Here is a 23,034-nt window from a genome sequence, read left to right as displayed (position 1 = left end):
CACATAAAGATAATATGTCGACAAGTGCTTGATAACCTTTATCAAACCACATATACTTTTCCCTTAGCTATCGGAAATGTTATTAATATTTTCAGTACTTTTTATGCAATACATGTACGTAATAATAATAAATGTATTTAATGAGTAAAGATAAAAAAATATATAATTCTCGATGCATAATTAACACCATTGCGTGGTTAAAAACAAGTGTGAAAAGTTATTATTACTCAAGTCTCCTTATCAGCATCTATTTATTGTATAATTATTATTTATTACTAGCTTCCTGCACCAGCTTCACACGTATACTTACTTACATACAAGACGTTTTCAAATTTTACCGGATAATTTCAGCAAATAGTTAAGTTCGTTCGACTGAACACTCCTGTAAATGTTTTTCGGGACTTTTAATTGTGGTTAACAAATGATTCCATATTTAGATCGATGTTCAAAGTGTATCGCAAAAAGGCGTGACTATACTTGTGCAAGGTCCGCCCGGATTGCTACCACCATCTTGCTCGCTAATCCTGCCGTGAAGCAGCAGTGCTTGCACTGTTGTGTTTCGGCGTGGAGAGTAAGACAGCCGGTGAAATTACTGGCACGTGAGGTATCCCATCTTAGGCCTCTAGGTTGGCAACGCGTCTGCAATACCCCTGGTGTTGCAGATGTTTATGGGCGGTGGTGATCTCTTACCATCAGGAGACCCATTTGCTCATCTGCCATCCAGTCAAATAAAAAAAAATACACTTTGGAGTCAAAATTTCCGATGAAAAACCTTTACTGGGGCGTTCAGTCAAACTGACTCAATAACTTCCTGAAAGAATTTAGAGACATCCTGCATAATATACTTAAAAATAAACAAACCTAGTTCAGACCTGACAGTTCTAAAAAAAAACCAATATATTGCCTATTTTTCCTAAATATGCGTGAATAAAAAACAATATAAATTAGGAATCTTGAACACTGTTTTACCATCCTTTAAATAGTAAGGGTTAGGCCACTAGTGTCTTGGGCAAATTAACATCATTTGTCCTATTGAATGTTCCCTTAATCAAAATCAAAAGTCAAAAGTAATACTGTAGTTTTAACACAAAGTAGACCTGATAAATATCGACATCTCATCGCTTGACAAGGGAATTCAACTTACTCTCAGACCGTTTTACTGTAAGTCAGGAATCAAATGGTTCTAAGTTCGTAACTATATGTGATCTCGCGTACGATATGTTGACCGCGTTCTCACTCTCAAGTTACTCTTCAACATACGGTCGTGATCTGATTAAAGGATTCCAGTAAACACACAAAGAGCGGCTGTGGTATCAGTAACTGTTTGCACACAAGTAATTAGCAGAGCGTGAAGTCTTGAGGATCAGTATTCAAACCAAGCCTCAGAGTTTAAAGGGATTCGTAATTTGGATATATAAAACCTAGCCACTTTAACTGGCGGTGGGGCGAGCGATTTTCTAATACTTAGAGCGTTTTTAGATGATCCCGATATCGACGATGAAATATGTACCTGTCTTTCATACTGTCCGGCCCGATATCGGATATTGGAGCCGACACCGATATAAATCATTTTTCTTTCTTTCTTTCTTTCTTTCTTTCTATGTTGGCGGCACCATCGGAAGTCCGTGGGCTGTCGTACGATGTTTTTATGTGTGCTATACGTGTATCTGAATTGTCTATGTGTTGCAGTGCACTAATCTATCGAGCAAATGATCGTCTCGGAACGATTTTGTCGGAAATATGTGAAAATAGCACATGGTGTCGGCTATCGGGTGTAGACCATCGTCGTCCGATACCGATATCGGATCGGATAATCTGAAAACGCTCCAACCTGTGGCAGTATTGTCAAACTCCCGGGCGCTCGCAATCGCATTTATTATCTCTTTCCACCATGATCCTACACCGTGTGACAGAAAGCAGTGGTGAAGACGATTGAAATCCCAAAGGTGTTAAACAATGCATCAGGTTGTTATCTAGAGGAAAAACGTAAAGAGTGCAATCAATCAGATAGTAAGGAGCTATGCAACTTTAGCTAGGCTATTCAAAGTATCCTTAGTAAAACCATAGTAAAAGAGAACAAGTAGGCTCACTACGAACAAAAGTACATCGCGCGGCTTAAATAAAATAATTTAAGGAGGATCGTCTTGCGCTCGCTTCGCGAGATGATCACCTTTTAAATTCGCGTACTCGTACCTACTTACGTATTTTTTGTATTAGGTATAGTTGTAAATTAGTGGCATATAAGTGTAGTGTAGTAGTTTCGTGCAGACACATAAAAAAATAATAGATACCTACCTACCTATAAACAATATAGTTTATAGTAAGTATTATGTGTAGGTAAACATGAGTAGTATGTATACAGTCACCATCACCATTACGGCGAATTTGTAAATAATATTTTTTAATTTAGTATAATAATAATAATATCAGATTGGAAAGAGCTGGTCAAGAGTAGAGACGAGTGGAATAAGAAAGGGGAGGCTTTTGCCCTGCAGTGGGACACATTATAAGCTATTTAAAAAAATATAACTGCATAGAATCAATCTGTCTGGACATTAGACAATTTTAAGTTAACTTTCGTACTAAAATTATATGCCGGTAGGTAACTAATCTAAAATGGACGTCGACAACCCTAAGCGTCCGCGCCGGAGTATGCAGTTAAGTCTCCTAAAGGGTCAAAGTGGACCTACTTGTTCTCTTTTACTATGGTAAAACAGAAGTTATTATGAATACTCGAAATTTCCCCAATCACACAAAAATAAAATAAACACCTTTCACCAGCCAACTGCCAGACAAAATGAGAAAATAATTAATTTGCAATCACAAACGAGCGTCGGATTTCCATCACAAATTTTAAAACAACTTAACGATCCATTAAATTAAAACTAGTCAACGTCTTCGAGTGCAGCAGGCAAACTCTGCCACGCCCATATGCAAAGTATCACGTAACTAAGTACTTGCGTTTAATGAAGTTATGCCACAAACAATACATATATCAGTCTCTAAGTGGTCAACCAATTGACATTGTTTACCGCGATCGATTCACTCGACTTGATGGCTACGATGATGCAATGGAATAAAACCCTAGGGCGATAAAGTGATTAGGTGTCTAAGAACTTGTGTTTTATCGTCGACATCAAAAAATGAAAATAATTGTTTATATTGCAAATAGGCTTCAAATGCCTCCTTTACATGTCCTTTATTTTTTGACTTATTTTTTTTTGTTCCCTTCTTAAATTTTCGTTTTTCGATTTGGTGCTGTAGAGTAGAGTTTTAAAGTCAAATTTCAGTGTCAACATGACCATTTAAAACTGTAGAAATAACAATTCTACGACAATAAACATAAAATCATTTTTCATTAAATTTATGAACCATTAATTACTCATAGTGATATCAGTATGTACACATCGCGCCTGTCCGATCGTATTATGCATATAAGTCAAGAAATTATGTTAATTTTAATGACAACAAACAGCAGTTGTCAATTATGTCAATTATTACAACGTTCATCGCCTTCTTTTTATGGATGTTAATGTATGTTACATAAACGAGATGTACTTATATTGTGTGAGCCTAGTTACATATGATTGGAATTGACTAATTAATTAATTGCAATAGAGATACAGAAAGTTTGTATTTTGAACAGAACTAGTCTCTGATGATGGACAAGATCCACCAGATGATGATGATAATCAAATCATGAATAGTTTTTTATTGATGATTATTGCATCTCATCGATTTAAATAAGTGTCATTAATAGTATAAAGGTCACACACAAGTGTTTACAAATTAAATTCCTGTAAGAATTTGGATGGAAAGGGTATAATTTTTTTGTTGAGTACTAAAAAATACTCTAATAGCACAACTACTAAAATTAACTAAGTTCATTAAAACATACATACAAAGATACTTAAATAACGCGAAACACCGCTAGAATCCAGAATCAAAGACCTGAAACACTTCTGTCTGCCTATAGGTACTTACTCCAAAAGATTAAGCAGTACTTCAACCATGCGATCATAACTTAATCTGCCAACTAATACTAACTATTGAACCACTAAACTAATAATTAAACCACCTTAACATTCAAAGCATGCTTTACACCCATTGTCCCATAACCATTCCGACACACTTTCGTGACTTCGCTCTCTTTGATCCAAATGGGTTAAGGCCTGCATTATTGCATGCTTCCTTGTAGCCTTTAACAGCTGGGTCAAGAACACATACGCCATTAAACAAAGGGTGATAATAAAGTTCTTACGTTTCACTCCTACATTCGCACCCCATATAATAGGTTAAAGGGAACGAGTGGTAAGAACTTGTAAGAACTGTTTCTACTTGTGTTTCCGGAGGTTTAACTTTAGAGGATATAAGCCTGAATCGATCTTCTAATCATCATCAGTTTACAACGTAAATGCTGTCCAACTGTGTTCGTTCCTTTACAGTTTGAAAAATAAAGTATGCCACATACAACACCCGAAAGACGAACAGTCCTTACATAACACATCCCACATCTTCCTGCCGGAAAGAATTTGCATGTGGTGATGTCATGTCATACAAAATTGATGCTTATCGGACATGTCATTCGTATGCGTTCTGCACCGTGCGCCAAGGTCGTCGATTAGATTAGTCCTGCTTTTCATTGTATTGGAATTTTATGCTGATTTTTGGTTATGACGTCATCACTATGTTTCTGGTTCACGGTCTCAACGTGGAGTCTGCATGCATAGCTACTGTTCATAGTTGTCAAGTTAATATGAAAGAATCTGGAAATTTTCCACAATGTTGTGAGCCCCAACCATTGATTTATTTACTAGAAAAAATGTTTTCGATGATTACCGATAGGTAGCCACCAAATAATTCGAAGATCTATATGCCAGACATGATTTTCTTTTAAAAAACTATACAAGAATTGATTTTGCTATCGGTATAGTATGTTAGTGATTGTGATACTAAAGGATTATTCGCAGTAGTTGCTTTGGCAGTACAAAAAAGGTGAATTATTAGTATGAAAAGAAAGGAACTACAGCAAGTTATCCATATTGATTGAGGAAAGATGCCGTCTCATATTGAAGTCGAATGAGGTTAACACATAGCTTTTATTTACCACAATTAGAATATTTTTATTGCCATTGCAATTACGAGAATAGACTGCAAGAGTTAACGTTTTTTTTTTTGTTTCAGTCGAGCAAAGACGAGCCCGCAGTTTGCAGCAGCTGCAATGCCGTCATCAATGGCAGAGTGAGTATCAAAAAAAATTTACATTTTTCTGTAATTTCTCAAGAAGGGTGACATGTAGGTACTTTACAAACTCTTCTTCGTATGACCTTTGAAACGAGGCACCCGAAAATAACTCCCACACTATTATACGCCTTGTTTATTTTGATTTACGTTAACTTCGACAAACGGCTCGGTTCATTGCTAAAAAACGATTTGGTAATAAACTTTTTGGTGAAATCGAAAAATAACAAAACAATGTTGGATTTTAGAAAAAAAATACATAAAAGTTCACAGTTATTGTTGAAGATCAAATTTTAAAATTTACAATCTAAATCAATGACAGACAGCCACATAAGAGACGTCAAAAAAAACTCTGTTTAAATTGAAACCGAGTAAAACCGGGCCAAAGAACCTTACTGCGCTTACGTGACAGTAATCATACACAAAAATATAAATTGTCAAGTTCAAAGAGATAAACATAATCTCCATATCATTTATCAACTGATACGGCGGTACAGGGGCCGACGATTAAAGTGTACAATTTCATAACAATGGCAAGCGAATCGACGCGTCGTAATGTACGAGTATAGTGTGGACATGGAAGTTGGCGATTGTACCTTTGAATTAATTATGTCGATAAGGTAATATTACTTTATGTATGGGTTAGTGTCGGGTGCAATTTATTAGGTATATGACGTCAATAGTAATGAATTCATTATTAATACTTTTACCTATTTATATAATAATATGCCTCCCTGAAATATCGATGCCAAAATTACGAGAAATTATACCTACAGCAGTTCATAACCGCAACTGCCGATTGCCCATGGATTTTTCATCGCAGTTCCACTGTAGTTGGTACAACTGCACGTAAACTGCATGCTGACTGCGATTGAAATATACGAGCAGTAGACAGTTGTGTTGTATACTTTGCTGTTAGTATCTATTTCTGGTCCTTCTGGGCCTAAGATTTTGGAATTTTACTGGAATTTGGAATTACCTAAGCAGTCTGTTATTCAAGAGGTCAGATATGTTACATACCTCGCCCAAATTTGTTCAGCCATTTCAGCATGAAAACGTAACTAGCACACGCACATATAAACACACACTCAAACTACTAAATTAAATTGTGAGTTGAATCGTTTGCTTTAGTAATTTTATCAATATCTCACAAGAGTTTAAATACCTAATAAATATGACATCACACTTCACATTCACAATATTAGTGAGATTAGAGAGTTTATTTATTGTTAAATGTTACACGAATAAACAATATTTTATTATTATTGTAACACGAAGAATTTCGTTAAGTAAACATTTCTGGATTATGTCCACCACGGCGCACTAGATGGCGCTAGTGGACGCTTAAAGCAGAATACAAATTGTATAACAAATGTTATCTGGCAGCGATAGCCATAACATTTGATGCGTGCCATATTAGTTAAGACTTTATACAAGTTACTTTAACTGTTCAAAGCCCAAAACATAAGGTATTATTGTCATAAGAAGTAGTTAGTTGTAGCTTCACTATTGATTCAACCAGAGGGCGTTGGCAACCCCAGTTTTTGCAAGACACAAAACACGAATGTTGTTAACTAATGTAAATATTGTATATTTGTACGATCAATCATTTAACATAGCTACAGCTGATGTTCATAGCATTCCATGATAATTTATTAGTTTTGCTTACATAGAATAGTTACTGTCAAACTGCCGATAGATGGCGCTAGTTGTAGGTTGAAACTAAGTATCGATGTTATAACTTAAATCAATAAGCTCTTTAAAATGTTTTGTCCAGTTGAGCATCGTTAGGAGAGTAATTAAAGCGTACAACATACATCCTCACTTGGATTGTGATTGGACCTTTGCTACTCGCGTTAGGTAGGAGAGTGCCGTGGCGTACAACGTACATCCTGAATTGGATTACGCTTGGACCTTCCGTACTCGCTTAGGGAACCGCCGGTGCGGAGCAAGTCACGTGACATCCTCCCTGGATTCACGTGGCCCCTCTCGTTGGTGGCTATTCCACGTAGTACCTAGCCATAAGTGCCTCAGTACCCGTTATCGTACCTGTCGTCGTGTCTGTCGAAAATATACGTCTGAAGAGCTTACTTCGTGTCTCATTTCACCGCTGCGCCCCACCATCACGAACCCCGTATTACATTATTATTATTATTTATGTACAGTCACCAGCACCAATATCTGGCACAACAAGCGTGCATAAATATCTGATACGACTCTATTTCTAGGGCCGGAAGGACGTGTCAGATATTTTTGCACGCTCCGCTGTAGCAAATATTAATGCTGGTGCTTAATGCTTACCATCAGCAAAATAAGAGGTCTATCAATTTTTAACCAATCTCCTATCAAAATATGTCGCAAAAGTCCAACTTTTAAGTTGACAGACATCTATTGGCATTATTGTTTTATGACGTGCAAACGATTATCAACTTTAGGGTAGTAGACCACAAATTTGGCCACAAGGTAAATAATAACTGACAACTTCTCAATGCCTGCAAATTCCTTATTAAAATAGATCGTCCCGACATTTTTCCTCCAAAAACTGGCACTATTAATTAAAACTAAACGTGCCAAAAATACCGCGAGAACAAAGTGTTTTCACATTTATTTTCAGCGATGCCCAAATGGCTTGTACAACAAACTTATCTTTGCTTGCGGACAAATTTGGAATTGTCACCTCGCCATGCTAATTCTACTATAAACGTAAACAGAGGAGTGATTTAGTACTGTAAAAGTAAATTGGTCAAATAGACAACACGTTGAATTTGCGATGCACTGAGGGCTCATGTGAAAGATTGCCAGTCAGTGTGTCTGTGTTTCTTTGTTACTGTTATTTGTTATATAAACAACTGGAACTCGGGATTATCAAATAGACTACTTTTTATCCCCATACAACCTGCGGGATCGGAATGTATATCTACTTAAATAAAATCCCAAATTCTCAAGCGCTATCTAGAGATGACATTTTGAACGGGTGTTGCTCATACAAAATTAATAAAGATCAAAATGTAGTTATGGAAATTCCAATGGGATTTTTTAACCGCTAGACCTAATGGTTAATGGTATACGCGAGAAAAGCCGCTTGTAAATAAAAAATAAAAAACAAATAATGCTAAAAATGAGTTTAATGGAGTTCTTCTTGGCCGTGCAAATCCATGCATTTCTGTAAATGCTAATTGTTATAGGTATTTTTGCCGCATACCGTTTTTAAAATTGTCCAACACTTTTCTTGACTTTCAACTAATGACTGTGAGTTACAAGTTAAAATTAAATCGCCTTGACCGTAACGGCCTGAAATTGCTAAGACAGTTTCGATGTCATTCTTTATTTTTACGTGAATCACACGTGCCGTGCGCCACACAGACCGTTCTCCTAATAGTCTATAAATTAAGGTTAAATTAAGAATTGGCATAAATTATAAACTGCTAACACGCCCGAGACTTTCACGTAATAAAATATCGTTTAAATTGCCACGAAGTTTTGCTCACATTGCAGCCGTGATCACTATTACACTGAAATGTAGGTTGTATCACGCGTTTGTTTAACGCGCGGGGTTTTCGAACTACCCACACTTATTTTTTTTTTTTTACCGGCATCCTATCCTATCACACCGACGTTCAAAACTGACAATGTCGGGCGATATGTCCGTATATTCATCCCTGCACCTGTCTTATCTATCTGTTATCTGTCTATTACTGGATTTTATGCCGAAGAATGATGATACCGGTTAAAATTCCTTACTTTACGAAAATGACTGGTCATTTTATTCAACATAATAAAAATGCGTAGGTACCTATTAACAGTACAAATAATGTAGCTTCTACCATAATAATCGTTTAGTTCCTCTCATTTCGCCCCTTAATAGCATCCCTTAGCTATAAATTACTATTGTTCGCCCCCACACAACATTGAAATCTTTAGAGCGGTGTCCGATGATCACCGAAACAAACAAATAGAGAATAGAAAAGAAACATTGAAAGATATTACAAACACGATTCATAAAACGCTGCTTGAAAAGACAATTAAAAAGTAAAAAATAATTATGCGCTACCTAGCTGTTGCCCGCGACTTCATCTGCGAAGAATTCGTTTATCTCTATCCCGCGGGGACTATGCTGATTTCCCGCAAAATTAGCCTAAGTTAATTTAGTATAAAGTATCTAGTAATATTTTTTTATCTAAGCGTTGTCGGTGTCGGGGGACCGCTAAGGTTAACATGAAAGTAAATATGTTGTATTTTTTAAAGTATTAACCTTAGCGGTCCCCGACACCGACAACGCTTAGATAAAAAATATTACTAGATACTTTATACTAAATTAACTTAGGCTAATTTTGCGGGAAATCAGCATAGTCCCCGCGGGATAGAGATAAACGAATTCTTCGCAGATGAAGTCGCGGGCAACAGCTAGGTAGCGCATAATTATTTTTACTTTTTAATTGTCTTTTCAAGCAGCGTTTTTTTCGGGCGTTTTTATTTTTGCTGGCGTTTTTTAAGTCGGGGGTTTTTTAAATTTTAAATTTAAGTTTTTATTTTATGTTTTTTAAACTTTGATATATATTTTTTTAAACTGTACTAGTGTGTTGGATATCCTGGCTGCAGCATCAGCTCATCTTGTTGCCACCATTGCATTGTATGTAGAATCAAATACTGATCAAAATGAATCAAACACGACATATCTGCTATTATTTTCCAAGAGTATACTAGTGTGCTGCATATCCTGGCTGCAGCATCAGCTCGTCGTGTTGCCGCCACTGCATTGTATGTAGAATCAATTACTGATCAAAAGGAATTAAACACGACATATCTGCTATTATTTTTTCAAGAGTATACTGGTGTGCTGAATATCCTGACTGCAGCATCAGCTCGTCGTGTTGCCACCACTGCATTGTATGTAGAATTAATTACTGATCAAAACGAATCCAAACACGACATATGTGCTATTATTTTTATAGAGTGTACTAGTGTGCTGGATATCCTGGCTGCAGCATCAGCTCATCGTGTTGCCACCATTGCATTGTATGTAGAATCAAATACTGATCAAAAGGAATTAAACACGACATATCTGCTATTATTTTTTCAAGAGTATACTGGTGTGCTGAATATCCTGGCTGCAGCATCAGCTCGTCGTGTTGCCAGCACTGCATTGTATGTAGAATCAATTACTGATCAAAACGAATCCAAACACGACATATGTGCTATTATTTTTTATAGAGTGTACTATTGTGCTAGATATCCTGGCTGCAGCATCAGCTCATCCTGTTGCCACCATTGCATTGTTTGTAGAATCAAATACTGATCAAAACGAACCCAAATACGATATATCTGCTATAGTTTTATTAAGAGTGTACCTACTAGTGTTCTGGATATCCTGGCTGCAGCATCAGGCCGAGAATTCCATAATCTAGCATAGCTATATAGCATACATGGGTGTTTCAAATTTTAGGTCCCAAATATGTTTGAAAGTAAAGTAAATATCCATTATGCGTCTAAGATTCCTACCGCAGCGAACAAAAGATCTGATGATCTTGAAACGGCTGAACCGATTTTGATAAATCATGTCTAAGATCCATCGCTAGAAAACCAGCTTTCAAATAAAAAAAACCGCATTCAAATCGGTCCACCCGTTTACGAGCTACGGTGCCACAGACAGACACACAGACACACAGACACACAGACACACAGACACACACATAGCGGTCAAACTTATAACACCCCTCTTTTTCGTCGGGGGTTAAAAACAGCCCCAATAACAATCGCTAAATCCAGAGCAAACACCCCTATGATCCAGCCCTGTTAACCGTCCGTCTCTCCAACAGATCGTAACGGCGCTGAACAAGAAATGGCACCCGGAGCACTTCCAGTGCCACACCTGCCGCAAGCCCATCGACGGTGCCAAGTTCCACCAGCACGACGGCGCCGTCCACTGCGTGCCCTGCTTCACCGAGCACCATAGCCCTCGGTGCCACGGCTGCGGGGATCCTATCACCGACGTACGTACATACACCTATTTTTGAAGTTTCGCATCAGACTATTTCTCAAAAAGTTGTCCATTTTCAGTTGTCCACTTACATATTAAAAAAAAAAATCCTGACGCTATTTCACACGAAAAAATAAGCAATATTGTGTTTAAATATATACTTAAAAAACCTTGTGATAAAGGTTATAAAACGTCAGATAATCTTTGTTGTTGGATCCGATAGAAAGTTTCGATGTAGATACAAAATTACGATTTTTTCCTCACAAGGTGTCGTGACGTTTTCCTGGCGTTAAGAAATTTTGGATGTTTTATGCAGTTTGTGTTTTATGATCTCGTCCTTAGTGTTAATAATTTCTTGACGAAACTGATTTCTTAACATTTTCATGACGGGACACTTTTTTGAGAAATATTCATCCACTTGAGCCAACGAGGCAGACTACTACCTCCATCATCATCATCATTCATCATATCAGACGTGGGAAGTCCACTATTAGAACAGGCCTCCCCCTTTACTACCTCCATACCAAATTTCATCTAAATCGGTTCGGCGGTTTTAGCGGAAAGAGGTTACAGACAGATAGACAGTCAGACAGGGTTATTGTTCCGACAGTTTCAACTGAGGTAGATATTTGCGGCTGGTGTGCAGGCAGTTATTTAACTGCCGCCAGTAGTGACGTCAAAAAGTGCCAAGCGCTAAATGCATGACTGTGGGTTTGATAACTGGTTGCAAGTGGACCGAAAAGTCACATAAACACAAGTCGCGGGAACCTATTCCTAGAAAAGAATAAGGTTACTGACTGACTTTTGGCACAAAAATTCTTTGGGGATCATAGAGATGCACTGAGAAGAAAGGATTTTCTTGCAATTCTCACGGGAAAGGTAGGTTTTTTTTTTTTAGATTTCCACAGTAGCCTCGGGCCTGTTAGTCGTGGGATAAAAGACGGCGCCAAGTGTTATGACGACGATTTAATGTTTTAGCCTTACTTGGAATTATGACGCATATTTTCATCTTAATGTTAGGTACCTAATTTACATGGCGTGGTAATCTGGTCTATTTCAGACGATAATACGAATTATCATTACGAGTATTCAACTAGTTTTATTACGTGGCACCCTTCCTTAAAATAAAAAAAATCTGCAAACTCTATTCTGCTGAAATTTCGAAAAATCTTTTCTCAGTACATCTCTTCGAACCACTGAGAGAGAACATGTTTGCCAGTGTCAGACAGTCACGTTATTTTTTTTGTAGATAGGCATTCGAGGTTTATTCGGAGTTATTTTTTGCTAAAACCTAAAATCATGCGTTTTCTCAGAGATAAGACTAAGCTAGATCGGCACCCTTGAAACCCCCACGTATCAAATTTTATCGAAACCATTAGGGCAGTTTTCGAGATCTAAATAAATACCTACCCAAAATTTTATAGGTATACGGCAAGCTGACTAAAATTCATAACTCCTCGCCTCATTTCCTTCGCACCCATAGTGAAAAAGAAAGACTACACGATTGTAACCTTGATTATGTTTTTGCTTGATGACTAAGGTTACTTGGAAAAAGACGCTGTCACAGTGATTCAATGTCAACAGGGTGTTCCACGCTCGTAAACGATTTACAGCACGCGTTTATTACTCCATAAGGCCAACCACGACATGTGTAGCCGGCGGCGGCCAAATATTTTCTAATACATTACGCGCATGGACCACTAACCGCTGAGCGAGTAGTATCTGAACCACGTAATGAACAGAGAATGCGCTCGCCGCGCTGCCACTAAAGCCGTAGCCGGGCTTAGATGGCATTTGTTTGAGAAAGACGCTAGTTCACCGCGTAGTTGGCGATTGTATAAATGGCTGTTACTTTGTAGTTTTCATGTTTACGGAAATATGTCGTTATTGCTTTCTGAAGATGACATTTGAAATGAGTTGCGTTATTGACTATAGAATATTCGCGATTCGTTCCGCTCCGCTAATAGAAGTAGGTACTTGGTCTCTCGGACGGTTTGGCTAGGAGGGATGCCCCAGTATATAGGTTTGCGTTGGATTACTATAAAGCCGAGTTTAGACATGCAAGAAACATCGTGCAAGTTGCATTACATTGCGAGGCCGTAAAGCCAACGAGTTTGTAGTGGTCAATCGAGCGCCGCAATGTAATGCAACTTGCACGATTTTTCTTGCAAGTCTAAACTCGGCTTTACGTCTGGTGACAAGGGACGACGTAGTCTAAGAAGGAGTAGCGGGGCTACTCCGAAATTTGAAGTTCGTATCGTGTCACACACATTCCTGTTAAATACTACAAGCATGAGCGCGACGACACAGAATAAAGCCTGGATGTCTTGTAGATAAATTCTCCCTCGATATAGGTTTGAAGACGACAAGAGAACACACGCACGAACAGGGAATTATTAAATTTAGCTGTACAAGTCCAAACAATAAAGGAAATGATTTGGAACACACTCAAAAACAATAATATCTATTGAAATTATTTCTACGCAGTTACCCTGTTTACCGACGAAAATAGCTAGGTTATCATAGACTTATCTTAATCCTGTAAAGGGATAATAATCCAAAACTAGATTAAATATATTAATCTTCCTACAATAGACGGTGGAAGTAATCAATGGCCTCGACTAAACATAAGTAACTAGTAACTGATACGAAGAAAAAAAACAATGAGTGAATCATGACATGAAGTCGTCCATAAAAGAGACTCCTAACTATAATATACCTATAATCATACAAAGTATTGGTGAATACGGAATATTTCGTCCAGTTGTTGGGTTAGTCCAAATTAAAGTCGCTACAAAGTTTTTCCCCCATGCAGAAACTTGCATTCATGATGTCATCACGTCATTGACGTGTTACAATTAGAGTGGTGTTGCACTACACCCGATCAGAATCTGTGAACATATGGTCCAAAGTAGTCGTAGAACTACGGTATACAAGGAAGGGTCACATCATAACGAAGGGCCACAATATATGGATCTCTCTCCAGGCAGATGTTATGCCTGCGGACCGAAGGCCGAGGAGTCGGAAGTTGCATTTATGCATCCGAGTTAAGAAACTACGAAAACTCGGTGTTGGGGGTTCCTAAATTCACTCACAAGATGGTGCTAGGAGTTGCTACAGTCTTTAGGCGTGTAAAATTAAACAAATTAATAGTTTAAAGATTGACTAATGACTTGTTAAAAGTCGCGGGAGTCCGAAAGCTCTGTCATTGTGGCGTTATTTTGACTCCTATATCCAGGAATGTGCGTCTTTCGACTGACGGCGATAATGATTAGTTTATAGTCAAAATACCACAAACGGGACTTATCACGCTATGGTCACGAGTAGACTCACTCACTCACGAGTCTACTCGTGACCACGGCAACTGTAACGTTGCCGAAACGTCGAGGTAAATATTACTTGTGCAATAATAGCGTGATAAGTCCCGTTTGTGGTATTTTGACTATGAGTGAGAATCACGAAAGTTTAAAACGTTATATGATTAGTTTAGTAATCCCATTCCATGCTGACCTCACGACAAACAAAAATTTAATAACGTAGCAGAAATAATTGATTAAATGGAAGGTGATGCGGCAGTTTCCCTGTCTTGCACGGTAGCAAAAAACGCGGCCGAAATGAGACAGCCTGTGAATCACTCATTAATATTGTGTAACAATGTGTATTTTCCTGAAATAGTACCACAATTCAATATCTAAGTTTAAGTAAACAAATACAAGCTATGTGAAAAAAAAACACACTCTTTGTGATGCCAATCGAAAGAATGGACAAAAAATCTCTTAAGCAACATAGTATCTAGTATACTAAGGCATCATACAAAATATGGGGTGTTTTCTTTTTAACATTTGTATTTCTCGAGGTTTGTAGGCACTATATTTATGGTGTAATTTGTGTGCATAACACTTGAGCAGATAAAATAAACGCAGTAAAATATTAAGTAACGGCTTGACAATATTTGCTGTGCGACGTGTGAATAATGAAACTCTATTGATAATTAATAACCGGTTAAAATTTATCGTTTGATCAGATCATTAGGCGTTAGATGTAAATTGATCTATACCTAAAAAAGCCGTGCAAAAAAACGTGCATATAAAATATCGTGCGCTATTGTCTAACTAAAACATTTCTTTAAATGTTTCAATTTGGCCAAATTAATTCATTTTATTCTGAAACTTTAAATTTTTCAGGTTTTTTATAAAACTAACCTAACTTACCACTTACCACTTACCTATAGGGTATTACCAAGACCATTGTTTTAAAATCAATCATGAATTGTTCAAATTTGGATGAAATGAAAGGATACCACAAAATACAGCCGTGGTGGCCTAGAACTATTTTGACACTAACTATTCCTACAATTATCATTGGCCAAGTTAAGACATTTGCTTCAATACTATTGACGTATTTTTCTTTAAATTACTGCGTTTCAAGTGGAAGAAAAACAACTGCATGAAGATGTCGTCAAGGAAAACATCTAAACATTAAACAAAGATTTATTTGTCGTGGCAAGCGATTTAAATTAAACGCTCATCGAGTGTACAATGAGCGTCATCATGCTCATAAAGCGAGAACATGAAACAAAAGAGGAAATTAGAATTGCAATGTGGACATCAGCAGGGCTAGGTACTACGAAACTCGAAACTCGAGTCGTGCGGTCCCTCTGACACTTATACTATTTAATACGAGAGCGAGAGGGACGGTACGATACGAGATTCGAGTTTCCAGTTTCGTGGTAGCCCTGCTGATATGCAAGTTTATAAACGTAGCCTTTACCTCATAGGCTCAGAGTTGCTCAGCTCAGCGAGCTATGATTAGATAAGATTAGATTTATTTATTACCTAATGAAAAAATACACTATAAATACGAGTACATGTCAGGTAATTATAATAAATTCACAAAAAAGGTCGTCAAATTGTACACAAAAAAAAATGGAGAAGTTTATGCTCGGGGTTTCTCAACAGGGTCGATTCAGAAATGAGGAGATATGTAGAAGAACGAGGGTCACCGACATAGCCAAGCGGATATACAAGTGGCAAGGGGCAGGCCATGGAGCACGAAGGAGAAATAGCCGTAGCGGCCGTAAAGGTCTCTAATGGGAACCGTAGATTGACAAGCGCAGCGTAGGATATATACCAACGAGATGGACGGATGACCTTGTTAAAGCCGCAAGTTCACAGTGGCTAATTTGTGATGATGATGACTTTAATAAATTCCTTCAAGAAACTTCCTGCCTTCGAAGAACATTCGCGAAAAACTTCACGCCCTAAGAAACAGTGGTTGAGATTTGAGGATTTTACATGCGTAGGTACAACTAGTCATATAAAATACCCGTTCCATATTTGGCACATAACCTATTAGCAGTCAAAATCTTAATAAAGCAATGTTCGTCACCATTCGTTCCACCCACTTAGTAAAGACATCAACAACACCTAATTTATAACTAATGTGTGTGACACATCAGGTACTTACCATAAATTTAAGAAAATGTTAAGGAAAGGAAGTAATTATTTTTTTTCTGTATTATTTTGCATTTTTTCATTTGGAAATTAAATCAAGTGAAATATAAAAAGATTACTATTAACAAGGAAAAAAAAATTGTTGCCACTTCTCAGTTTGCCGCGACTTTTGGATTGCGGCAGAGTAAGAGGATTTTTTTATATTTTGACTCTTCATTGAACACCGTTTAAGTTTTATAGAAAACAAGTTTAAAAAAGAAAAATACAAGTTACGCAATAGATAGCCATAATCCCTTTAGAGCTATATCTTCTAGGCAACCTTTCATATTAGAAATAAGTCAGGAATCGATAAGGTGATGTGTTTTACAACAAATAAGAGCAATAACAGAAATACATAAAAATAACCATACAAACAATACAGCATATTTAGTATTAAAATCTATTCGTAATTTCTTCATCCATCATAACGGCGCTGAAGCTTCGAGCAATCACGATCTATCACGTAGAACTGGAGGAACTACGTGGACTAGGGGTTACCCAGGATTTTAAGTCTCAATCAAATCGTATGAAACTGTCCACCCCCCCCCCACCCCTAAATTAGTGCATAATTAGGGCCCCTAATTCAGGAATAACGATCCAATTTTTAACTTAAGACCCTAAGTCTTTTCATTAACTATAAAATTGTTGAACTTTAAGTGAAAAGTGACAGTGGTAATAAAAATGTTGTTTTTTAATCGACCTGTCAAATAACTAAGGTCATAGCCATAAGAGCATAGTTTAAGGTCGCTTCTGTTGACTCAGTGCGGCGCGCGGCCTTATACGGACAGAGGAAAGTGTTACCCACTGGTTTTAGCTTCCTCGTCATATTAAATAGCATACACATATTGCATATTAAGTAAATGAGCAAAATCGTTGCCAGTTTGAAATGTTTTTCTAACTTTCAACTTGTTTTTACACGTTGAACTTGTTCTTTATCTATTTGAGAGTCAACGTGCAAGACTAGCGGTGAGATTCTCTAAAGTCTAAACGAACCCCGTCTGATGTTTTATCGGCAAAAATATGGTACGACAAATGGGTATTTCGCGGAATAAAACCCGAATTTAAATCATACAGTAAAATGGGTATTTCGACATACCGAAGCTGTGAGAAACGGATCTTTTGGCATACCTACGGACGGGTACTATGGGAAATGGGTGTTTTGACATTGAGAAGCTATGAGAAACGGGTCTATTGGGGATAAGGTCGTTTAAAAAAACTTTTCGTTCGGAACGGATATTTTGGGAAAGGATGTCTTAAGAAACGGATAGCATGTTGCGAAACCGTCGATACACCTGACTCCATATAATGTCTGCAAGCACGCGGATCAAGATTAGGGTTATGATTGTCTCCTGTAAGCGGCGATAATTTCAAGGACAAGGCTCGTTTAGAGCAGAGGTTCCCAAACTTTTTTTTCTCATAGAGCATTTTTCAAGTCAACGTGGATCCCCGTCTGGTCTCCCGTGGACCCCTACGCATCAACCGGACCACTTTGGGAACCACTGGCAAGACAGTTACATCTCTATAACAACGTATAACTGGCGTAGCTAGGGACTTTGTCGAGAATCTTGCCGAAGCGTAAAAAAACTATACCTGGGTCAATCAACTTTTTTTTGTCACTTGTTGATATTGTTTACGGTCTCCTGAGTCACTCTTTACCCCTTTTCCAGGCCCCGCGAACTTAGATGTGCTACCAATAAATGAATCATAGTTTTATGTTGTTTATCTATGAGGGATTAATTTAAAAACGAATTAAAATTATTTTGTACCATTTTGTATATTTAGTAAGGTCGATTATTTGTGTACATTTATGTGATTGCTGTATACACTATGCCTGGAAAAGGTTATAGGGTTAAAATTTGCCTAAAGTGCATTTTTGTGGTAGTTTTAAGCCCCTTCTGTAATTGGTCATCTAATAAGCATGTTAGTATAATTTGACACACATTTTTTCTATTAAACTGTACTACTTTTGTCCCCTCGCTGACGGGACAGAAAAACAACAAGAAATAGTCGATCCACCCACCTAATAAAACTCTGCAGTTAATAAACCGCTCATTAAGTACGTCATCTCTAAAACCGCTACAGTCGCACCTGCCTGCATTAAGTAGTGCATTCACGCGACCATGGCCTTGGCCTGCGGTCACCGTTTCGTTCGTTGGTTGCCGCGATCCCAAACAGCGGGATCACCTTTTTGACCGACTACTGCGAAATAAAGGAAGTTTCTGTTTTCGTCTCTCTCTGGAACGGCTCTAAAGATGCAATTTGCTATTGATTTAACTTTTCCCCAGAGATAATAAGAATCTCAGACTAGCAACCTGACACTATTGTACCGTTTTTGTCAAACTTTAAACCTAAAATTGGTAAAAGTGGCTCCGAAGCGGTAACGTTTCGTGTGCTCTGCCTACCCCATTTGGGAATACAGGCGTGATGTTTGTGTGTGTGTGTGTGCGTGCGTGCGTGTGTGTGTGTGTGTGTGTGTGTGTGTGTGTGTGTGTGTGTGTGTGTGTGTGTGTGTGTGTGTGTGTGTAATAAGAATCTCTGAAGAAGTTTCAGCAAATGAACTGATGTTGATAAAACATGTCTAAGAACCATCGCTAGAAACCCTGCTTTCAATTAAAAAAAAACGCATTAAAATCGGTTCACCCGTTTAAGAGCTACGGTGCCACAGACAGACACACACAGAGACACACAGACATACAGACACACAGACACACATAGCGGTCAAACTTATAACACCCCTGTTTTTGCGTCAGGGGTTAAAAAAGAACTCCGAGCCGCAGCAAGCCGCCCAGGTGCTGTATTTTTAATTGTTATGTTCGCTTTTACGAGCCATCTAGTTAAATTCAATCTTACAATATGTTTGATTATCGGATAGCAGTGTGGTTACGAAACCTGACTACAAAGCTTGCGGTCCCGGTTTCAATTCCCGGTCGGGTCAGATATTATGTACGAATATTTGTTCTCGAGTATTGAGTATTTAATATCTATTTAAGTAAGTTTTTATCTATTTAAAACTTAAATTTTAAGCATTGTAGCAACTCCTGGCTCCATCTAATGAACAAATATAGAAACTCCAACACCCTGAATCGCGTTATTGAAGTTTCTCAACTGTGTCGCATGAATACAACTTCCCACTTTCTTCGAACTTCGATCCCCAGCCAGGAAATATATCGACACTACATTAAAAAAATCTTGTATCTAAAATCAATATGTCAGCAAAATTGAACCTTGACGTAATATTGATAAAGTTCGCTCAGAAAGATTACTTATCTATTCTATATTGAGATACGAGTTTTTTTAGTGACTATATCTGCCTTGAGAGATCTCTCTAATGTGGCTCTATCTCCGTAATACGTTTATGCGTTGCCGAATGCCCAATGCCCATAACATAAGCATTGCTTACTCAGACACTAGGTGAATTAGTGACAATTATCCCATGATATTAATTTATAAGTTATTAATATATATGGGCGTTTACACAATTTTGCCGGTATACATACACTTTTATAGTCCACACGGAACGCAAGCAATGGTGTCGAGACGAATTAAGAGTAGGTACTGCCGGTGACCATCTGGCACTTCCATTTAGTACAACACGACTATTATCCACATACCACATTCACACACCATACAAGCTGTCATTCGTAACAGTTTAATGGCAATCAATCAGTAGTTATTAGTAACCGTTCATTGATAATATTGATGTAATGTTTTAAGTGCGTATTCATTTTTGACTGACATTTCCTCATATGTAATTATGATTCGACTTTTTGTAACTAGGTATGCTTTTATTAATTATTTACCTATTTGTATTATAACGAGCCTTTTATAATACAAATAGGTAAATAATTAATAAAATGTATAATAACAAATGATAGATCGAGCCCATAGCTCATAGAGAGCGAGTCAAGCCGTCTTGTTTCCTTGATGACATCACCGCCAATGTTTGGAACAATGAGCCGTACGTAGACTAAATCTTCATTATTGTGACTAATCATTTGTTGTTGTTTCTGACGGTGTTTCTATGTCGTGTAGGCAGTGCTCAGTTAGTATCAGTTACCATACAGCAAAGTACTTCCCCACCGCCATCGTCGACAAGTATCTAGTCTCTTATAATATAATCAGCAACCGGAAGATGTCCACTATTGAACAGAGACTTCACCCTTAAAACGTCATAATGAACAACTCATCCGCCCAGTGGGAGGTCTGCCAACCCTAAGTAACTACGGTTCCGTAGCAAATTTTCTAAAATGAACATTTTCTAACTACGATATTCCTAAAGACCAAAACTGCTATAAAATAAAACTACAGTCGAACCATTCGATTCCTGACCCACAGTAGAACATTCTCGTAGTAAGTGTCATGACGATTCCCTTGTCAAGCAATGCGAAGTCACTATGACTTTTTCTACGAAAAGTTTCCACACTGGGTCACGATGCACTTGGTTCGAGTATACAACCGTGGTGCACTACTTCACTTACGCATACACAACTGTTTTTCGACCTTACACCTTAGTTGGAGTAGTTTATTGCATGTTAAAAAGGGCAAAACATGCAAGGAAGACTTTTCCAAGGCATCAAGACCGGCTTGACTGAGCATAGATTATTGCCTAATGAGTAAATTCTCAGTGTTATACGTTAGGGATGCCACACGTCCATAATTCCCAGTGAACTAAAAGAATTTCTTTGCTCACCCGCGACTTTATTATAGCTAAGTTTATGCAAGATATGCGTGTTTATGCAGTTCCTCCACCTCCACACTGTGAGAACACACACAAATCACACAAACCCATTTATCACCACCACCACACTACAATGACGCGCTTCGAACTCAACCAGAGCTCATCTTCAGAGCAAAAGGAACTGCATGCTGAGTGGAGACCCTTTTTGGTATCCTGTGTGTCACCAAGTAACATAGTTTTAGTGCTACTTTTAGTCTAGTTTAGGTGGTACTTATGGAGCCAAAATAAACCTTTCTTTCTTTCTTTCTTCTTTCATATCTTGCATAAACTAAGCGTTCATAAGGTCGCGGGTGAGCAAATGAAATTTGTGTGACTTAATTGACATTAGATATAGATATATTATTTAGATTAAGACTTTTGCGTGCCATATTATGGCGGAGCATGCATTCATGTAACTGCACCCACCTAACATGTACAAGTAACACCTGTGATGTTCCAGCAAAATAAATCATTTCATTTCATTTCAAAGAAATTCTTAGAAGTTCATTAATATGGACCTCCGCAAAGTAACGCCTGATTCAATAAATTACAAGTCCCAGTTTCAAGCGTGCTGTCCCCGTGTCCTGATCATTAAGAAAATTGTCTTGGTCAGAACCACACTGTCGATAGAGACGAGGATTAGGTTCTCAACTGAAGTAAGACAAGTAGAAGTAATTACAAAAAAAACCTTTGAACCCCTGAAACATTCCAAAACGTGCCTAACGTGGATTCCTCGCGATGCGGCTTTCTAATGTCTCTCCCAGTATTTAAATAAAGCCTAGTAATGACGTGTGTTTATCTATTTCAGCGTGTGATCCAAGCTTTGGGAGTGTCCTGGCATGCCAAGCACTTCGTCTGCGGCGGCTGCAAGAAGGAGCTGGGAGGCGGAGGATTCATGGAACAGGTATGTTGATGATATTATTGTTGATATTGTGATTTTCAAAGCAGCCTTTGTCGATCGCCCGGCTGAGTCGGCGAAGGCCTACGAGGGTTCTAAGTATGCGACAAAAACCACATAATATGAAGTCTATAATTACTTTGCAAAAACTCAACTCAATATCAAGTTGCAGGGGTCTATTACTGGGAAATATGGTCAGAGAATATGAGATAAAAATTTTGAGGAAACCTCTTGCCTTAGAGTCTGTTTATTATGCACAAATTAAGAACGCCTACCAAAAATAGCATAGCACTGTAGTCATATTGCACATTTACCTAAATAGCAACATGAGGATTATCAGCTGGTACATTATTGTCATTCATTCGTACATTAACTGCACACTAATATTAGAGCCAGCAATTGCAGCGGTGCTATATTTAACCTAATTTTTTTTTATTCGACTGGATGGCAAACAAAAAAATAAACATCTGCAACACCAGGGGTAGGTATTGCAGATGCGTTGCCAACCTAGAGGCTTAAGATGGGATACCTCAAGTGCCAGGCTTACTCTCCACGCCGAAACACAACAGTGCAAGCACTGCTGCTTCACGGCAGGATTAGCGAGCAAGATGGTGGTAGCAAGCCGGGCGGACTTTGCACAAGGTCCTACCACCTGCAACCTACCCCTACCTGCACCTGCACCCCACCTAGGCCCAATTGCATAATAAAG

General features: G+C 38.0%; 1 protein-coding gene across 1 annotated transcript in view; it reads left to right on the top strand.

Moving 5' to 3' along the window:
* The window catches only part of LOC141437323 (transforming growth factor beta-1-induced transcript 1 protein-like), a 35,530-nt gene extending 13,169 nt beyond the window's left edge, over positions 1–22,361 (top strand). The window contains exons 2-4 of the mRNA XM_074100609.1: positions 5,185–5,241; positions 11,058–11,231; positions 22,236–22,361. Of these exons, the coding sequence (XP_073956710.1) occupies positions 5,185–5,241; positions 11,058–11,231; positions 22,236–22,340 (336 nt within the window). The 3' untranslated portion in view covers positions 22,341–22,361. The remainder of the gene's footprint in view (positions 1–5,184; positions 5,242–11,057; positions 11,232–22,235) is intronic.
* Positions 22,362–23,034: the final 673 nt, after the last annotated feature.

This window comes from Choristoneura fumiferana, chromosome 17 (genome assembly GCF_025370935.1).
Source record: "Choristoneura fumiferana chromosome 17, NRCan_CFum_1, whole genome shotgun sequence".
Taxonomy (NCBI): Eukaryota; Metazoa; Arthropoda; class Insecta; order Lepidoptera; family Tortricidae; genus Choristoneura; species Choristoneura fumiferana.
Note: the sequence above shows the minus strand (reverse complement) of the source record. Positions and strands in the feature narration are given on the sequence as shown.